Source organism: Hippocampus bargibanti, linkage group LG01 (genome assembly GCF_051943395.1).
Source record: "Hippocampus bargibanti isolate YZ-2025 linkage group LG01, ASM5194339v1, whole genome shotgun sequence".
NCBI lineage: Eukaryota > Metazoa > Chordata > Actinopteri > Syngnathiformes > Syngnathidae > Hippocampus > Hippocampus bargibanti.
In genome coordinates, this window is record NC_142734.1 from 11,015,349 (window position 1) to 11,035,627 (window position 20,279).

A 20,279-nucleotide genomic window follows, 5' to 3' on the forward strand; every position below is an offset into this window, starting at 1 on the left:
GTGTGTGTACCCTACTTAACAAAAACAGAGACATGCACACACACAAAATATTTTGGGGTCGTTTATTGAGTCTCATAGTCACACATTACCTTTCCCATGTTCTTCATATCCTAGTCTAACTTTCATGGGAAATACTGATCACAATGCAGTCCTCATATTGATAATCATAATAAAATACATTTAATCAATAAGATAACACTGAATCACATACTACACAAACACTGGATACATAAGTTCAAAGCACAATTGCATTTGAAGATGGACTGTACTTGGTTGAATTAGTTGGTGAGAAGCAACGTGAAGACAGTCGCCAAGCTCTGGCGCGCACGCACGCACACACACACACACACACACACACACACACACATACACACACGCACACACAGACAGACACACGTCAACAAGGCAATTTAGCAGCAGATGTGAGGTTTCACTAATATTTTCATTTCATTTTCACATAGTGATTTGTCTGTTTTGAAGTCGATGAAGTTGTTGCGACCGACAGAACAGGCCTTAACGCAAGCACAAGGGACACTTCACAAGTGTGACAGGACAGCACAGGAAGCAAAAAAAGTAAAGCTGGTGAGCTGAGGAGAGTAAAGGAGCTGGGAAGAGTAGAAGAGGAAAAAGCAAGTTGTCATAACTGGGGGTGCGTCACTTATTTTCCAATCTAGTATGAAGTCCATTTGAGTGGGGCTTTGCTGTTGGAACATTTGAGGGCGCAGCTTTCTCTCACCAGTCCAAATGTGGTGGAGGTTTTCATTCAAAATAGTTTTAAACTTGTTTCAAGGAACTGTTTTTATAACTGTATAGTGCCTCTTTGCAAAGGTTTTTTCATAGTGATGATACTAGTGCAGCGTGTTCTACTGGAGACAAATTCATTGGCAATAAAGATGATTCTAACGTACAAAGGAGGACCTTGACTGAGCTCGAGAGGTTTTGACTGTTAAACGGCACTTTCGAAGAGATGGTCATTCTTTGATCCTGCAGGGGGCAGCAGCTTGGCCTCGCTCTCTGGGGCAAGGTACTCCAGGTGATGTTTGCCCCAAATTGGAGTGGTCAGGTGCTGCCAGCGCTGCAATGTGTAAAGATGAAATCAAATTGAGGTAATTCACTTCTGGTAAAAGGCAAATCTGATGTTGACTGTATCGTTGAGGTTTCAATTCCTTGGAACATTAAATAAAGATGTGAATTGCTGCTGTCCACCACTGAGAATTATTCTAGTTTCTATGCCATAGGACCATGATTATTGGAAGTCAATCCACCTGGATGAGAATCATATTCGCCTAAAGATTATTTCTCAAATAGTTGACAAAAGAAATATCTTGCTCTTCCCCCCCCATACTACATTCATTATGTGAGACAGAAGCTCTTCTGCATCTTTGGAACATGATTGGTACAATATTTGTTTCCATGTTCCCAACTGAAGAAAAGAGGGACAACAGCTGATATCTGACTCCAGTACAGAAGTAATGATCGTTTCCACAAACATCAAATGTATAGAAAAAGTCAAATTCTGTGACATGGCCTGGCCACCAGCTTCAATGAGTATTGCAAGAGACAATGCCTCTTGGAAGAACAGTGAAATATAATGCCCAATTGCTTGAATGCAACAGGCATCACAAATTATTCATTTGACATGCTGTCTATAGAGCAATCCAAATGACATGTAGCAAACAGCATGGTCTATATTGAGACATTCTTTTTGATTTTGGACACAAGAAAACTTGTGTCGGCATGCCGGCAAACATACTGACCTCCCGCAGCGATCCTTTGCTGCACAGCAGCTTGTATCCAACAGTGAGTGGGATACAAAGCATAGAGGAAAGGGCCAAAGCCCAGCCAATCATTTCACCCCACCATGGGTATGTGTACACATTGTTGTAGGTTAGGGGCTTGTAGTTGACCACATGGAAGAGGAACACTCCCTAGAAGCACACTTCAAAGTCAGCAGCTGCCAGCGGGCACATCAAATACAGTACAAAATAGCACTTACCACACAGACAAGGGGTGTGATGTAGGACCAGCACCACTTCATGTAGGGAAGGGGCTGATAGCCGATCATTCGGGCCACGTCATCCATGAAACGGTCTGCGCCTGACAAGAGGTTCCAAAGACATGAAAGTCAACTGGCATAGTTTATTAATCAAGACACGCTGAGAATGCACAGCTCGTCCTTACCATAGACCCAGGCAATCACCACACACTCCCAAAACGCCTGCCACAGAAGAGTGATGCCACTGGCAGAGTAGTAGTCAAACAACTGGAAGACATACATCCCCCCCTAGCAGGCAGAAAGAATGCAAGCAGTCAATAATACAATAAGAATTTGCAGTTAATATTTTATTTTGTGACCTATCTTAGAGTCATCCGGCTGCTTAGTCATGCCAGAAATGATTTGATGTGTTCAAGTTCTGTTTGTTATGGAATGTAGGGAAAGAGATGCCCATTTCACGGTAAGATCAGAGCATTGTCATCAAATGGTAAGTATAGTTTTTGCTTCTTTCAATGTTGCTGTGCCGATGACCATTTTGTGTTTGGGAGTCTTTTACTGAGCGAGTTGCTTTTTCTGTAGCCACAAAGGGACATAAGTCTTCTTGTGCCGGTCCCAAGCCCGGATAAATACAGAGGGTTGTGTCAGGAAGGTTATCCGACGTAAAAGCTTGGCCAAAACAAACATGCGGATCAAACCTCTAAAGATGGAGGACACTGATTTGCTGTGGCGACCCCTTGAAGGGAAAAGCCGAAAGGAAAAGAAGATTGAAATGTGTCAAAAACATCCTCAAAGCAGCTTTGATGGCAGTTTGTTTCATATTTGTGGGTAAAAAGGACCAATTACAAAGTTTTCATGTGATACCTATCTGGACTTCTGTAGTGTCTGGGTACAAATGAATAATCTTGCCAACCGGAACCGTATTGGACTTTGTCACTGATAAGTCCAGGCTTTAAGATAAGCTAAAGTAAGATAAGAGATGAAAGCCTTCATATGATGGAGAAATCCATTTATTTTTATTTTGTCCAATTTCTCAACGGCTCCCAAGGATGTCCGTTTTACTAGTTGAGGCGATGAATCTGAGTTTGTACCTCTGTGACCATGGACATGTCAATGATGAAGCAGATTACACAGCAGATGGCGGCCACCACTTCTCGCCGCAAGGAGGCCAAGGCGGACGAGGGTGGAAGCATGTCCATGACTCCGGTGATTAGGCCCTCCACTCCAACAAACTGAAAGCAAAGTGCAAACAGCATTGATCCTTTTTAAATATTTTAACATCATTCCAATTTAGTATCAGCTCTGAGGCATTGGTACACAAGTCATAAAAAGCTCATATATGCCAATTTAGCCTTTGTATTATTGTTCTCTTACGTCTGATGCAACAACTGCAATTCAAATTCTGCTTGGGAATGTTGGCTGAGACTGCATTACTGACTACAGTTCTCCATGTGTCATCTTGGTAAGAATAATAAGAGGCAACCTCCAAAATGACCTGTTAGGGTAACAGCTGTAGTAGCTGCTGTGACATGATCCATTCTTTATAAAAGAAACTAGGCAAAGAATAGCCAGTGAGTATGAATGGACAGTAGAGTGACTGTGAATCAAGACAATAGATGTAGGCATGGGCACACAGCAAATGTGCTTCGCACAAATGCAACACAAAGACAGGACAAGTGGAACACATAGCAATGTGAATGGAAATATGACTAAAAATGATTCATTTGTGATGCAGACTATGTTACCTGACTGTCCAGGCCAAGTACAAGTAACATGAAGAAGAAGAGTGCTGCCCAAAGTGGTGCCAGAGGCATCAGTGTCACAGCCTTGGGGTAGGCAATAAATGCCAGCCCGGGTCCTACACATACATTTAAGAGGCATTCAGTTTGTGTCAAAAGGCATTCAGATTGGGACTTCGTATCATTCTTTTCAGCCTACTCAGGGTGTACTTACCACTCTCAGCTACCTTACTGATATCCACACCTTGATCTGCAGCCATGAAGCCCAACACAGAGAACACAACAAAGCCTGCAAAGAAGCTGGTTCCGCTGTTAATGAGTGCCAGCACAAATGCATCCCTGGGCAAAGATAATTAAAAGATGACAAGACAACACAGGATTACAAGTGCGAAATGTACACTTCCTAATATGTTAAAACAGGACAAGCAGTGTACAAGGACTTGGCAGGAGAACAAGCTGGTCTGCCGGGTGATGAATGGGGGGGCTAAAGAGCAGATAAAAATATCTCGACAAGTTGCTGTTGTCCTCGTGGTGATTCACAGCAAATATGGCAACGGCAAGTTTGGCTCAAGGTCTAAGGGGAGACAAGAGTGAAAGACGTAATGGCTACTACTAGCTCGATCTAAACATCCACTCACGGGATAAAACATCCATGTGTAAATATGGAAACTAAGAACTTAGATTCTCTTTTTTTTAAGTTAACATCACCAGTGCAATGAAGTGAATTTCCTAAATTGGCAATCAGTCAAGACAAATTGTCGGCGACGGAAAAAATAAGAATGGTATTAATTGATGATGGTCATTAATAAATTGCTGCAGCTGCAAGCCACACTCATCCATCAGTAGCACGTCCCATCAGGTCTGAGAGCACTCGGGGGAATCCTAATGCACGTGTATAATCAAAACAATAGAGCATTGATGGCTGGGTTAACACAGCAGTGCATGCTATATCTAGACCACAGCAAATAAACTCCCTCTAGCCGCACTTACTGTTAAATCAACAATTAAGGCAGCACTTAAGAGCCACGTAAACTTGTTACGCCACAGCATATTTGCTATTGGTCATTTAGTCGTTTACTATGTCAACAAATTGATCTATCTGCTGTTTTAATTCATGAGAATATGAATTTCAACTCAGGCCCGCTGGAACCAGCAAATAAGCAAAACCCAGTAACTGATTCGCAAGAGTTAATATACTGTGCATTTGTTTTTTCAGAGCTAGTTTAAGACTTGCTCCGACCCGGATAAGAAGATGGATGGATGGATGGATAGTTTAAGACTTAAGAAGCAGGGCTTAGCTAAGGAACCTCAATATCTGAACTCATCTTTCAGCTACCAATTTAGGTCAAAGCTGAGAAAATGCCGGAGGGCAGGGCATTCACCAAGTTATATTGGAGTTTGCTGACTACTTTCTTTAGTCTTCTTGCACTTCATGGCGCATAGTGCCAGCAACTACGTCTCTTCATCTGGGTCTTGTGGGCAAGGCTTTGACCTTGTTCCTGGGTCACATTGGAGGCCCTGGGGTCCAATGCTATTACGTCCAGTAGCGATTGCAGAGGGCATTTTTGGGCCATCTCCAGCCCGCTTGAATGGGGGTTCTGATTGCAGGTAGAGCTCAAGTGAGTAGAATGCAAATGAAATGTTTACCAGGAATGATGCCCTTATGGTTTCTGCAGGACAGTTGATGTCCTTTGTGCTTCCGGAAGAGAAGTATGGCTTAACTATTCATTCGGAAAGTTGATGATCTGTGTAAGGCACACATTGATGTGGTCGCCACCAGCCTTTAGCATCTCTGCTGTGATTGCACATAGACCTGGCACTTCCATTTTTGAGCTTTGTCATGGTTGCTTTAACCTTAACAGGTGATTGGACAGTCCGGATTAGTGATGAAGTGTATGGTAAGGTTCGGGTCTTTGGGACGAGGAGGATGATTTTCGAGCTCACTTAAGAGCTCTTTTCAGAGAACAACACACTCAATTTCGGTTGACACAATATTGTCAGCCCTGTCCTTGACTAAATCACAGTGCTGGTGGGGGCTGGCTTTCTCTTTGCGGAGGAGGTTGGAGAGCTGCTGCAGATTGTTTTGGAAATATTTTTTTTCTGTCATGTTAAAGGGAGATGTTACCGTTGGGAATTAAGAAATCAATACAAACCCATGTCCCCACATAGAGGAGCGTCTTGTCTTTTATTTACGATGTCCAGTGTATCCTGGGGTATCCAGGCCTTCGGAGAAGGTCCTGTTTGCCCAATAGTTTCAATATAAACTCAGATGAAATCAGTTTTATGTTGTGGCAAGTCCCAAGACTGCTCACTGGTCAGTGTATTGAATTGGTTGGTGAATGAGCATCTGTATGATTCCATGGTAGGCGAGAGGTGTCCAGCCTGGGGGAGGCAGTTTTTGGTGCCCTTGCCTTGAGCTTAAGTTACTTGTCTGCTATCAGCGAGCTGTGATCAGTATTGCCAAATAGTGCGCTTCTGTCGACATGGCAGTTGATTGACTGTATGAAATGTTTGACTGGTCTGTCAGACATAAATAATGCATACTCTTGTTGACGCATAATTTATTTGAAGGTCATGCGACAAACTTCTCTTAAATTTTATACAATTGACATTACTTGTCATTTGCCTTGTGATACATTTTACAGTAAACTGAGATTTGCATGTAATTCACGGCCCAAATGGATTACAAGTTAGCTTTAGGCAAATGTTAGTGTTGTAGGACTGTGCTTCTGTGCTACTTAAATAATGTGTAGAACCTTTCCAGATTTTTGGATGAGCAGCAAATGTATTGTCATACCATACATCATGTAATACATGAGTGTATGACCCATGTTTCAGTGATTGTGTCCGTCTGAAACATGGTGTTTGGTGAGGCATTTTGTTAAACTGTTGCTAAATAAGCATTCTTCAGGAACATAGATGTATGCACTGTACTATAGAAGCAAAATAATTATAATAAACAAACGCAACAGTACAGATATTGCTATTTCTCAAAGATCAGACAACTTAAGTAAACGGTGGATTCCATAGATGTGGTTAGGAAGATATCAAAATTATTATTTCTTGTATTTCTTTTGTGCTTGTTGTGGGCCCAGTCCACTGGTAATTTGTCAGTACTGACTTTCTGTTCCACATTTCAAATTATATATTTGTAGAATTGAGCTCAAAGGTCACAGCAAGTATGGCTTATGGAGTAATTTTAAGTAATTTCTAGAGTCTGCGGGAGACATTTTCCACAGTGTTGAAACTTACTGGTAACAGTTGTTGTTGAAGCGGTTGTAGCTGCCCAGGGCAGTCAGGGCACCCAGTCCGATGGCATAGGAGAAAAAAATCTGGGTCCCAGCGTCAATCCACACCTAACACAAAGATGTCAAAGTGTTATTATGCATGTCAAGGTTTGATGTCAAATTCTGCAATGTGTTCATTAAGCAGCAAAGCAGAAATCAAAGGAAGTTAAGACAAATAAGAGTCAACCTGCGCTTCTCCCAGTTTGGACCAATCTGGTTTCAGGTAGTATATGATCCCATCGAGTGCTCCTGGTAGGGTAACACCATGGACCAAAAGAACAACCAGAATCACATACGGGAACAGAGCTGTGAAGTACACAATCTAGAGGAACATGGAAAATACAGATAATGAACAGGAGATACAGGAGAAATATGTTGGATTTTGATGGGTAGGTGAAGGTGAAATGAAATACTATGTATCACACATACTCACATATTAAAAATTAACGGTACACTTTATTATTTACAGTACACTTTATTATTTATTTATTAAAATTTGCCACATTAAATTAAGTGCATAAAAAGATACATTTGTATTGACAAGGTAGAAGCTAGTGCTTATCAACGTGCTCCATTATGGTCAAAAGTAACTGCACCAAAGTTGTGCCAAAGATGTTTTTTTATCACTTTGATTAAGCAATTACCTGCTTTGTAAATACTCAAGTCTTAAGCCCATTAGGTCTTCGGTGTAGATGTGTAATGGGCCCTGTCAAGTTACTTTGAAGAAAAGGTAGCCTGTAAAATGGAAAGCCAGACAATTTGTAAACCTCCTGCAATAGCAGGGGTTTTGGGCAAACCTTTTCAAACTTTGAAAAACGCCCCAGCTACTCAGTAACAGTCGAGACAGTTGAGGCTAAGTTCGTATCGTAAAAGTCAAGTTTTTAGACAGCCCATATTCGCTGTGATCTGGAGGTGAGTGGCCTCTTTCCAAATTGCAAATATCTACATGGTGGAACGTTGCTAATCGGCTTACAGCTGGTTAGCTTATTCTCATTCTTTTTTTTCTCCTTGCCCTTTGAGATCTACCTACAGGAGACACAAACCAGACTCCATATATTGTGGGTGACTAAGTATTGCACCACACCGAGCAGCTACAAAAATATAAGACTGAAAATTCATCATCGTCATGCAACATTTATACAATAATACCCGCTATATCGTGGGTCACACTTTGCTGTTTCACTATACAGTGAGACCTTGGCTCACGAACTTAATTGGTTCCCAGACAGTGTGTAAGGCAAAAAGTGGGTATCCCAAAAAACAATTCCCATAGGAAACCATTAAAATGAGAATAATCCATTCCCAAGTCTCCATAAAATATAATTGTCAACTAAATAAGCCTTAAAACTACACGCAACATACCTTACCTTACCTTCTATGTATAATAAATGTGCTATTGTATTGTAATGAAAGAAACACACTGCACAGTATAATCTCATCTCATTTTCCATACCGCTTATTCCTCATTAGGGTCGCGGGGGTTGCTGGAGCCTATCTCAGCTGTCTTCGGGCACGAGGCGGGGGACACCGTGAATTGGTTGCCAGCCAATCGCAGGGCACACAAAGACAACAGTCACTCTCACACTCACACCTAGGGACAATTTGGAGTGGTCAATCTGCCTGCCATGCATGTTTTTGGAGTGTGGGAGGAAACCGGAGGACCCGGAGAAAACCCACGCGGGTCCGGGGAGAACATGCAAACTCCACACAGGGAGGCCGGACCGGGATGCGAACCGGCGACCTCTGCACTGTGAAGCCGGTGTGCTAACCACTCGATTACCGGACCGCCCTTATTATTATTATTATTATTATTATTATTATTATTATTATTATTATTAGGAAGTCTCGAGGGGCGGCCCCGCCCCAGCTGTCAACTCGCACGTGACAATTTCGGTGTCATTAGTCACGTGAAAGCTTTTAGGTGAAGGATGGTAGCAATGGTGAACGGTACCGGGCTCTTTATATGTAGAATGGTTGTAGAAAGTTACTCTCAGGGAAGTGACACACAGCGTGAGATATGTGTCAGGATGAGATTCACATGACAGCCGCGGTGTGCGCATGTGATGCCACAAACACACAACTCGTTCGTGGTTCTCAATGATCTCCTTCTCTTCGACGGTGATTATTAGGGGATCATCTTGCATTCATTTCCTAATAGTAAAATTATCTGCAAAAAGCTCCTCGGAGGCGATCGACGTGTAAATTCAGAGAGAGGGGGTGTGGAAAGGTGTGCCGGCTGGAGCGCTGTTCGGTCGTGTGCTTCCGCCAAAGATCCGAAGATCACTCCGCCAGATCCGAAGATCACTCCACCAGCTGTGGTGGGTATGTCAAGTAGTGCGTATTTCAAAGTTTAATTTTCATTAATTTGATGTTCGTAAACCGAAATGTTCATAAGGTAAGATGTTCGTAAGCTGAGGTCTCACTGTATCACGGCCCTGCACCCTCACTGTTTGTACAATATTTCAGTGTACAAAATAAGTTTCAGTCCAAACATTGGTTCTCTCACTACACTAAAGCTGATTGGGGGGTCAAAGGGCACAATGCTACAATCATTTCAGCTTTCCGGTAAAGATGCAAAGAGCCTATAAATGTACCTGCTTGCGTAAAGTGAATGCATACGTTGCTCATAAATCTATTCTCCGTAAACCCAAAATGTTGTATCCAAGTATCCATTTTGTTGAGTGATTTGTAAATAAAGATGAAACCTACCTTGCCCGTAGATTTGACTCCCTTCCACATGCAGAAGTAAACAATAACCCAGGTGGCAATAAGACACAGCACCATCTTATAGCTGATGTCACCAGGTTCATTAATGCCACCGGACAGTCGAAGAACATTGCGTCTGTGAACGAGAACACAAGCTTCAATGCATTTACAAAGTTATAAATTGTGTATCCGAACGTCGGGGCGATTGTACATTTCAAAGCAAGCTGCCATAAAGGGACATCAACTTTGCTATGAACAAATTAACAAGATATAGGTCAACCTTGCTCTCAAGCGCTTTTGGTTCTCTAATTAGAATGGAAAAATACAGAGGGTTGTGTCAGGAAGGGCATCCGACGTAAAAGTTTGGCCAAAACAAACATGCAGATCAAACCTCTAAAGATGGAGGACACTGATTTGCTGTGGCGACCCCCCGTCAAGAGAAAAACCGAAAGGAAAAGAAGAATCATAAAAGTGGAACAGAAAAATCTAACTAACCCTGTAGTCCAGTGGTTAGCCCATTGCCCTCACAGTGCAGAGGTACTGGGTTTGATTCCAGCTTTGGTTCTCCTGTCAACAGGGATCCATCCATCCACTAAGCTTATCCTCATGAGGGTTACAGGCCTGCTGCAATGATGATTCGAGTTGACTTAGGTACACGCAAGTCCAATTTAGTGTTCAATGTACCTACTAACCAGTCGACCACCGCACCATGCTTCCTGCATTCGCAAATTGTTTATCCTCATGAAGGTTGTGGGTGTGCCATACCAGATCCCACCTGTCTACGCTCAGCAGATGGGGAACACCCTGAACTGGTTGCCAGCCAATTGCAGGGTATATACATATACATGTATATGAATTATGTGGAGCCTCTAAAGATGGAGGACACTGATTTGCTGTGGCGACCCCTTGAAGGGAAAAGCCGAAAGGAAAAGAAGATATACAGTATGTGGGAGCTTCATCAAAATGCATTTCTTACAGCATCATATCTAATTAATACTATTCATTGTCTACTACACTACACATGTCACGGGGGATACTGGAATCCATCCCAGCTGTCTGTGGGCGGTAGGCCGGGGACACTCTGAACTGTTTGCCAGCCATAATATGGTTGTGAAATTTGAATGTCATGAAGGACGGCTTTCTTTTCTTTGAAAGGCTCTTGTAATCGATTTGGGGACTGTTGGTGGGAATTTTGAACATTCTTCCCAAAATAAACAAATAATTGAAATAAACTCAAGAAAGAACCATTTCAACCTTTTCGTTTTTATCTGCATTGTGGGAAAGCATGCTGTGAACAAGTGTTGAATATGAGGACTCATGATAAAACATGTCCAGCAACACATCTGCTTTGATCAGTGTTTTATGTGAGAAGGAAAGGGCCTGGCTCTCTTCATTGAAAACATAGTTGGTGGCATAGAGGTCCGGAGACACCACATTCCTCCAACCATACTTTTAGGAACTTTGTTATGTCTTGGGAACGTTGTTTTGTGCACTGCAGAAAACCAAACTACTACAAAATTCAACACACATACCAATCCACTCAAAAATAAAAGATAACAAATAAAGCAGTTGGCTTTGTGTGGATCAAAATGTTGGTTTTGTGTGGATCAAAATGTTAGAATTTGAAGGAACAAGATACATACTCCCAGAACTCAATAACTGGAGAGCGCATGCCTTCCATCTCCATGCAGCTGTCATTAAGGAGTAAAACGGTTGTGGAGACGTTCAGTGGGAGTGACAGCCGGGCAGCACTGAGGTTGTAGCAAGTGCGGCGGAAGTCTTCAGTGCAGTTGGGCGTGTTCCATGCGTGTCCACAGGTAGCCCACGGAAGTGGGCTGGTGAAAGAGTGTAAGAGATAGTAGAGACCCCACACCAGAATCATGATGTAGTAGGTGTTGCAGAAGAACACAATCACCATTGAAGCCAAGCCCAGACCTGGTTGGGAGAACAGTTTGGGTTGTCAATGAATGGATGACATCAAGTGATTAGTCTTCCCGTTTGACACTGAGTGGTGGTAACCTTTGAAAAGTGGTGTGATATTCCAGGCAGCAACCCCCCCATGCTTCATGAACTGCCCTAAAGCGATTTCCAGGAAGAAGACGGGGATTCCCCCGATGAACGCTATCAGCAAGTAGGGGATGAGGAACACACCTGCAACAGGAAACAACAGCTGGTCACATTGATCCTCGTGGGCTGGACTGATTTTTGTATTTTTTTTAACGCTGATGACGACTTGGGCATGGAAAACAACACCAATTAATCAGTTGATTACTTTCGAAGACAACAAAGATGGCCATCCCAATCAAGAATAAATTTCCAATGGAGAGTATTATCACATGAACATTACATACATACTTCAGAAAATATGGTAATATTGTAAAACACCAAAAAGGACGCGGCACGAATCGTCGTGGGCGTGAGTGCGATCCCTCTCGCACGTTCACGCGACGGCGCATGGCTCTGCGTGGACGTCGAACTGCCAGGCGCAGAATGGCACCCCGTACGGCCGTATGGGACCAGGTCTCGGCCAGACGCCGACGTGGGCGTGAACTGCCCGGCTCCGGGGGAACGAGACCAGTCCAGAGCCGCTCCGGGATCCAGCGGTGAGTGGGGTCTCGGACTGACGTTGACGCGGACGTTGCACGGCTCGTCGTGGATGAGACTCAATTCGTCATGCACGACGACAGCGTGGCTGGACGTGGGCGTGCAATGCCAGTCACCCAGTGTCACCCTGGACGGCCACCTGGAAGGAGGTCTCGGCCGGACGTTTACGTGGACGTTGCGGCTCGTCGAGTGACGCAATTCAAACGCGACGAGGCTTGCGCTAACGTGGACGTAGCATTGCCAGGCACAGGGTGGAAATGAGACGGGTCCGATGTACCTGCGGGATCCGATGGTTGGCCGGTTCATTCTGTCACGGTTTGTGAGGTGGTGATGGCGGGTGCGGATCCCAAGAAGCAGGCAGGAGTGAGTAGGAGGTTGTTTGACAAATTGTATTAAAATAAAGGTCAGCAGGAACAAAATGTAAAACATCAAAATCATCTGAATGGAAAAAATACAAAGTAGCAAAAGAAGACCAAAAGTAAAAGTCCGCCAAGGTTAAACAAACACGTGCACAGCATGCAGCAACCAAGCAGCAAACAAACAATGAACTGGCCCCGGATGATCGTGCCGGGTGTCCTTTTAAGTGTCAATGATTAAACGACCAACACCTGCGAGGCTGCAGGCAGGGCTGATGTCGCTACCCGCTGGTCGCCAATCTGATCGGGACGACCAGCACCTGTGCAGGTGTAGGCGGGGCCGACAGCGCCCCCCGTTGGTCGCCAACCAGATCATGACAGCTCTGGGCGGACGTTATTTCAAACACCGGTCTGTGTAGATCCCAATTCAACCAATTGGTTAATTGAAGTTAATCATTATTTATCTTCCCTCTCACCTTTTACTGAAATAATTGAGACCGTTCAAATGAGACCAAACAATTGTATGTTTTTTTTTTTAATAAAATCACTCATGATTTGATCAAGTGTTAAAACAAATCTAGATATCTAAACAACTATAGTTGTAGAATACACCTGATCTCATTATTATTACTGCAATATGGGTATGTTACAACACATTGCAAGAACCAACTTAAGCTGTTGGAATTATTAAAAAAAAAAAAAACGAAAGAATGATAGAGATGTTCACGAGTAATTAGGCCGAATAAGAGAACGCTTGGGCTTGTTTTGTTTTGCTGAATAAGAAAGAAACAAGATAGCAAAAATAAGCGGTCTGAGGCAATGCAAATCCGAGATGTCATTTGAAGAGAATTGCAACTATGTGATACCACTACAGAGCGAATGAGGTGGTCATGTGACCGCCTGTGACGCAGCATACAGGCTGGCTCAGAGCAAAGGAGGGAAAGATGGATGGATCAGAGAGGAGGGAGCATGAAAAAAGTGGGACGATGCTGGAGCTGGGTTGGGGGTGTAGGTGACGAGATGGGCAAAAATCCAAAATAAAAGGACACTGTACTGCACATGGGGGCAACTAGCACCACCGCGCAATTAACGATTGACAATTTTTTCTTTATTCACGTCATTCAGCGGGACCAGAGGGCTGCAGCCTTATAAGGCAACATTGGTGAGCGTGACTCAAACAGAAGAGATGGGTGGGAGAGCGAGAGACTGAGAAGAGATGGGAGGCGTGAATGGAATGAGTAGAGAACGTAAAAAGGCTTTTGCAGAGATACCCCAAGCCAACCTCTTGGCTGAACTTAAGGGGAACTGCATCCCTAATAGGCTTAAGTAAATCCTCTTTCGTCACAAGACGACCATACACTGCAAGGTCTCAAATACATAAACATCAGCATTTATTCCACGTGTGTGGCATGGCAGAGTGGGAATTTTACTCAGTTCTAATCTCAAAATTGCTCTGTTGGAAGTACGACTCTGGGCCGTTCAAGGACACAATGAAACTGTTTAGTGGATGAGATGTGTTGTACAAGGAGGAAATGCACTGAACAGGTTTTTGTTGTTTTGTGTCCATATGCCACAATCAGGCAGAGGAAGAGCACCTTGAGAAAGCTCCAAGAGTGTGTGGCAGGAGCACAGTGGGTGGACTGTGTCAAGCAGGCCATTGTTATCCGATTCCAGAAAGTGGGTATCAGAGCTGTGGGTCACAAGACACACGCACGCGCACACAAAAGAGAAAGGCATGGCTGGTCAAAGATACCCCCTCCCACACGCATACATTATAGACTTAATTGCAACATCCATCCATATATCCATTTTCTGATCCTTGCGATCACGAGGGTTGCGCGCATGCTGGAGCCCATCTAAGCTATTTTTTAGGTTAGTAGGTGCGGTACACCCTCAACTGGTTTCCAGCCAATTGCAGGTCACACATAGACAAACAGCCATTCAAGCTCACCATCTCACCTTGGGAAAATTTGGAGTGTTCCATTAATCTTCCACTTATGTTTTGGCAATGTGGGAGGAAATCGGGATTCGAGAGAAAAAAATGCAAATCCCATACAGGAAGGCCAGAGCCAGAACGAACCCTGCACCTCTGCACTGTGAGGGTGATGTGCTAATCAGTCATCACAAGACAACAACAAAACATATTTGGACGAAACATGGACAGGTGGTTATGAAAAGGAAAAAATAGGAGTGCTGAGGTGACTATTTGCCACGCATGCAAGGATGAAAATGGAAAGGACGCAGGGAGAAATGTATGCCAATGTGACTGCAGGACATCATGTACATCTGTTAAGCGGTTGTAGTAAAGTAATTGGAGGAAGAGGAGGCAGGGGTGGGGGCATTTGAGCTACGTGATCACAGCCAGGCAATCATTTGTTGGTCTCCTTTTGCTGTCATAGCTGTCACATGAAAAACCTTACATAGTTTACAATTTCTTTATCTCGTTTCTCAGATCGTGAAAGAGCTCATTAATAACACCCACGCCCCGACAACATGGAATCCTTGCCGCAGGCATAACCTTGTCCTGGCTGCGGGATATGGGAATTGTGCCAGAAGCTCACGACACCTCTTGCTTGAGTTTCAACAAACTTACAGCAGGTAGTGACGAGTCAAAAATTAAGTTACTCATCTGTATTATGTTATGACAGCATGTCATCATAACATCACCAAATACTATCCATGGCTTAAGTACTGTATATTCTACAACCTTGTGTAATCAGTTTACATGTTATACCTTTGCTTCTCCGCAATTTCAGTGAGTTTCTCCTCAAAAAGATGCATGATAAACAAGACACTCAAAATTGTCCATGTGAGAGGGAATTATTGTTTGTCTACATATCCCTCTTTGAATGCAACAATTTTGTCATATAAAAAATGTGAATCAAACCTCTGAAGATTGAGGACACTGATTCGCTGTGGCGACCACTGAAGGGAAAGGCCAAAAGGAAAAGAATACCTGTTTTCTTTTTGACACTATATAGTTTTTTTTCTGAAATATTTTTGTGCAGTTGTACATTCTTATGCATGCAATACTTTGTTTTTCTTTTCACACCCACATCCCCTTTCAATGCTGCTGTAGATTGCAAAGTTCCACATTGTTGTGGGACTATTATAGAAATTAATGATTATTCAGGACTGTGTATACTTTTTCTATCAGGTACACGTAGCATGCAAGTGGTGAGAAACCTTTGAAGGTTCAATCTTTCCAGAAAATGCATGCCTCGATCTATTGCTACATAATTAAGCACACCAGCTTCGTTTCAAACACCCTCTGATAAACTTTGATTTCTTGCTTAATACTGTAAATGATTAATGATAAAAAAAGAACTCCAAACTTTGCCCCTGTTTGTCAATGCAACCACGTCATGTTTTTTACACCTCATATCACAAAGTACTCAGTGTTTGTGAAACTCACCTCCTCCGTTCTTGTAGCAAAGGTAAGGGAAGCGCCATACGTTGCCCAAGCCGACAGCAAAACCAACACAGGACATGATGAAGTCCATCTGTCTGGTCCAGGTTTCTCTCTCCACAGCTGGCACGGCGTCAGCCCCGGCAACGGTTCCATCCTGGATCTGCGGAGGAACGACTCCTTCGCCCTCACCGCAGCCTGGACCCGCTCCAGGCACTGACACCAGGAGATGAGCCGTTCCCTCACCCTCACCTTCAAATATCTCCCTATCCTCCAATGGAGGGAGGTTGTTTTCACCTGCACAAGAAAAGAATGACATAGTTAAATGAAAGCGGAGCGATATGAATATAGATAATCTTGAATGGAACAGACACCAGGAGATGAGCCGATCCCTCACCCTCACCTTCAAATATCTCCCTATCCTCCAATGGAGGGAGGCTGTTTTCACCTGCACAAGAAAAGAATGAGATAGTTAAATGAAAGAGGAGCGATATGAATATAATCTTGAGTGACCTTAACCATTATTGGATATATATTTTTTTATATTATTATAAATTATATATATATATATATATATATATATATATATATACAAATTATAAGGGCTAGTGCAGATTGATCAATACTACATAAGTTAACTAATTTACAATAGATATATAAAGTCTCAATGTGGCACGGGGATTAACTGATTACTATGTCAATCTCGCGATGCAGGGTTCATTTCTTGCTCTGGCCAATGATGGCTGGAATAGGCTTGTGAAAATAATTGGATTGAAAATCGATGGAAATAAAGCATGCAGTCGCCTGTGTTTTTTTATTGAAAAAATGTTCTACCATGAGAAATCTTTTCAAGACCATTAATGTGACATACACTTTTTTTTAAAACAAAGTAAACTATAATAAAGTGCTTGCTCAAGTGCAAAAACCATTATGATGTGTGGATGTGGCCATGTTTAAAAAAAAATAACCGATCACATTCATACTCATGTCCAGTAAGAGTCTGCACACATCTGCCAAAATTTAAAGTGCCCCTGAGTAACCTCAAAAACAGTTAAGATGTTTTAGTTGGATTTTCCTGGCCTTTTTGTCTTGAGCAAAAGCCTTACGTTTTCTGCTTCAACTGACTGATATGCGGAACTATTCATAATTGTACATTGTTTTGCACTCTTTCCATCTGGAAAAACCACACTGTCAAAGCATGGTGCTGCCTACCACAATTCATCACCACAGATCATCTGTGCTTTTGATAAGGAGAATTGTTGCACTTAGAACAAACGTAGATTATAGAATTCTGACCAAACAACACAAGTATGGTTTTATCAGACTAACACGTGGTCATTTTTGAAGAGATTTTGATTGTCCATAATTCCAAAATGTATGTTTTAACTCAATTTAGTAGGGTAGGGAAGCATGGTGGTGTCGATGGAAGTGGGGCCCGAGACAAATATCAGTCTGATAGCACATCTTAAAGCTTCTACTTAAAGGCTAATACAAGTCAGGAAAAGCTTGCTGGAATATCTGACAATTAATGTGCAACCACATTATCTGTGTTGCTTTTTACTCTGCTCAAAAAAAATCTAACTTAAAAAAATATTTTGAAGAGTTCAATGAATGATGGAAAAAAATGTTTATCGACCATTTTTTTAAATCACATTGCATTGGAACAGTGATGTGCTGACTTTTATAACCACTGCTTAAGGATGAAAAGAAAAAGGGATTGTGTGGATACCTTAAAACATTGCTTCAGGCTGAATACAATTCTGTGTCCTATCTTCATCGTGCCAGCCTCATAAATTGTAATGTTTATACTCATGTTGTTGTTGTGTTGTCATCGCTGAGTGAACCCTCTCCCGGCATTTATTGCGCCTGTCTGCATCTCAGTCACAATGATTGGTGTGCTGCAGCACAGTGCAGTCGACTGACCACGCTACGTTCTGCACCTCCAGATTCTCTGCCGATCATGACAGAGTTTGCTTTTTCAGCATTTTTGATGCACCACAGTGGGGAGACATAAGCAATGTAATCTTAAGGGTGTAATTGCATGATTATTAGAGTGGCCGCCTCTTGTGAATGCAAAGTGAGGCAGCTCAATCCAGATCAGAGCAGTTTAGGGTGTGTGTGATTCAAAAAGTCAAAGTAAGCAAGGTAAAGGAATGAATGTGGTTACATCCCGCCTTGTGAGGAATAAACATAACAAATAGAATAGAATAGAATAGAAATAGAAATGATATTTGAATTAAGATGACAATATAGCAAAACAACTGCTATTTGGGGAATCTTATTCCATTCATTTTAGTCAGGGTCACATGTGACCTGGTGCCTATTTTAGATGACCAGTCAATAAGGGCACAGTATTCACACTAATGAACAGCAGATTCTTCAGTCAACCTTACATGCATAATTTCGGAATATAGGAAGAAGCCAGAATAATTGGGAAAACCCATGCAACCATCTGGAAACTCGGGACCAGAAGGGCTGCACTCAGATTCAAACTTAATAACCTCTGACCAAGAGAAAGATCAAGTCAGTCCATTCATTTGACAACAAAACCCAATTAAAACATGCATGCCAGAGTGGCAAAGTTTGAAATGATTTGGATCAGGATCGGATGTAAAAATCAAACCAATTTTAGATTTACTTTTTGAGATTCTCTTGGAACTGATGGGATTCTGTGACTATTGTGTTAAATGTTCACTTCTCATTTGACACATCAAATGCATGGTGTTGAAGTTGCCCTTTGCATGACATCAAAGCTGTGACTTAACATGTAGCATGATAAATAACAATGCAACATACTCACCTTGATTACTTCCTTCCAACTGAGTTGACATATTGATGAACTGCGTCAAAAAAATTAGTGAAATTTAAATTGGGGGTGCGGGGGGGGGGCGTGCTGGCTGTTGGTTTTTATACGAGGGAGGGTGGACGTGCCAAGAAAGGCTGATATCTGTTTAGCACCCTCTTTTCTGATTTTATCAGTTTATTTCGTCTAGTTGAAATATAAAAAAAGCAATTAAGAATGTTACGGTTTTTTTTTTTTTTTTTTTTGTCCACACGTCGGAACGCCTAAGCACAGCCAAAAGATGTTTTTTAATGTCAGCAGGCGCCGTAGGACTCAGGAGACTCAGAAGCAGTCGACGAAGCACTTGAAGGTAAGCCTGAAGAATCTCATGGAGGACCGTTAGGCAAAAAAGAGCCGCTGCCTTCGGGTGAACGAGTACGTTTTAATTTGGTTTTCTTGTCCAACGAGTTGTTCCCAAAAAGCCGATTCAGGAGCCCGTGGTGGACCTTCTGGTGATGCCGCGGTGCAGTCTGAGAGAACAAGTGACGTTCCAGACATTGTCGTCACCCCTCCCCCGCTGCTCAGCCGTCATTGGTGGATGGAGGCAAGCACGTACACTGCATCATCATATTCATCATCATCAGAACCCGCTATGGTACAATGACAGAATCCGGTGGAGTGATGACTTGAATGCACATATGTCAGTGCAAAACTGGAGCCGTTCGAAATGCACCTACGGGGCTCCACTCATTTTGCGTTACATCCACCTGCAGGTGCAAACAGTCCTTGTTATGGTCTGATATTTATTCCTATACTTATTACTTTTACCGCTTGACCCATAACATTATTCATTCCATTGGGGGCTCATACCAGAGTCCAAATGAGCATTGATGAACCGCTGCCTTGAGAAAGATCTTAAATGAAGGTTTAATGTGGACCTACGTTCTGCGGAGGACCAACACTCATGAGTCGCTGCAGGGTTTTACGGGCTTCCACACGCAGATGTTTTCAACAGGCTCGTGTCCATCTAGTGGACAACGAGTATATTGCCAGATTGTGGACTACACTTACTCATTAACCTCGTTTTATAAAACAACTGAAAGATAGACGATATACAACAACAATAATTCGGACAAGAAAGAATCACACTTAGAGAAGTCTGATAAGGCGCCCGAGAATGCAGCCGTTAGTAAGTGCTCTGTAAGTGCTTGTTTCGTTGGTGTTTTTTGTGTGTTATATTTGTGTGTTCTTTTGTCACTTTGTGTTGTGTGTTGTGTCGACCGGATGCTGACTTTTTAAGAATTTTTGGCCACAACATTGTTCAAAGAGGAGATTGTGCTGAGCAGTTGCACCTTTTCGGCAGCACGGGTATGCCAGGGACACAAGGACAAGGGGACACAAGC

At 42.7% G+C, this 20,279-nt stretch overlaps 1 protein-coding gene across 1 annotated transcript; it reads right to left on the reverse strand.

Moving 5' to 3' along the window:
• Positions 1–48: 48 nt before the first annotated feature.
• On the reverse strand, positions 49–19,019 carry LOC148903070 (sodium- and chloride-dependent creatine transporter 1-like). The gene is made up of 15 exons (XM_088995758.1): positions 18,895–19,019; positions 16,498–16,542; positions 16,101–16,391; positions 11,745–11,876; positions 11,369–11,660; positions 9,729–9,861; positions 7,207–7,341; positions 6,985–7,088; positions 3,947–4,071; positions 3,739–3,851; positions 3,085–3,225; positions 2,182–2,284; positions 1,997–2,097; positions 1,758–1,928; positions 49–1,075 (listed from the first exon to the last, which is right to left on the reverse strand). Exons 1-15 carry the CDS (start codon positions 18,923–18,925, stop codon positions 947–949), a joined length of 2,046 nt encoding a protein of 681 aa, XP_088851884.1. The 5' UTR covers positions 18,926–19,019; the 3' UTR covers positions 49–946.
• Between the last annotated feature and the right edge of the window lie 1,260 nt (positions 19,020–20,279).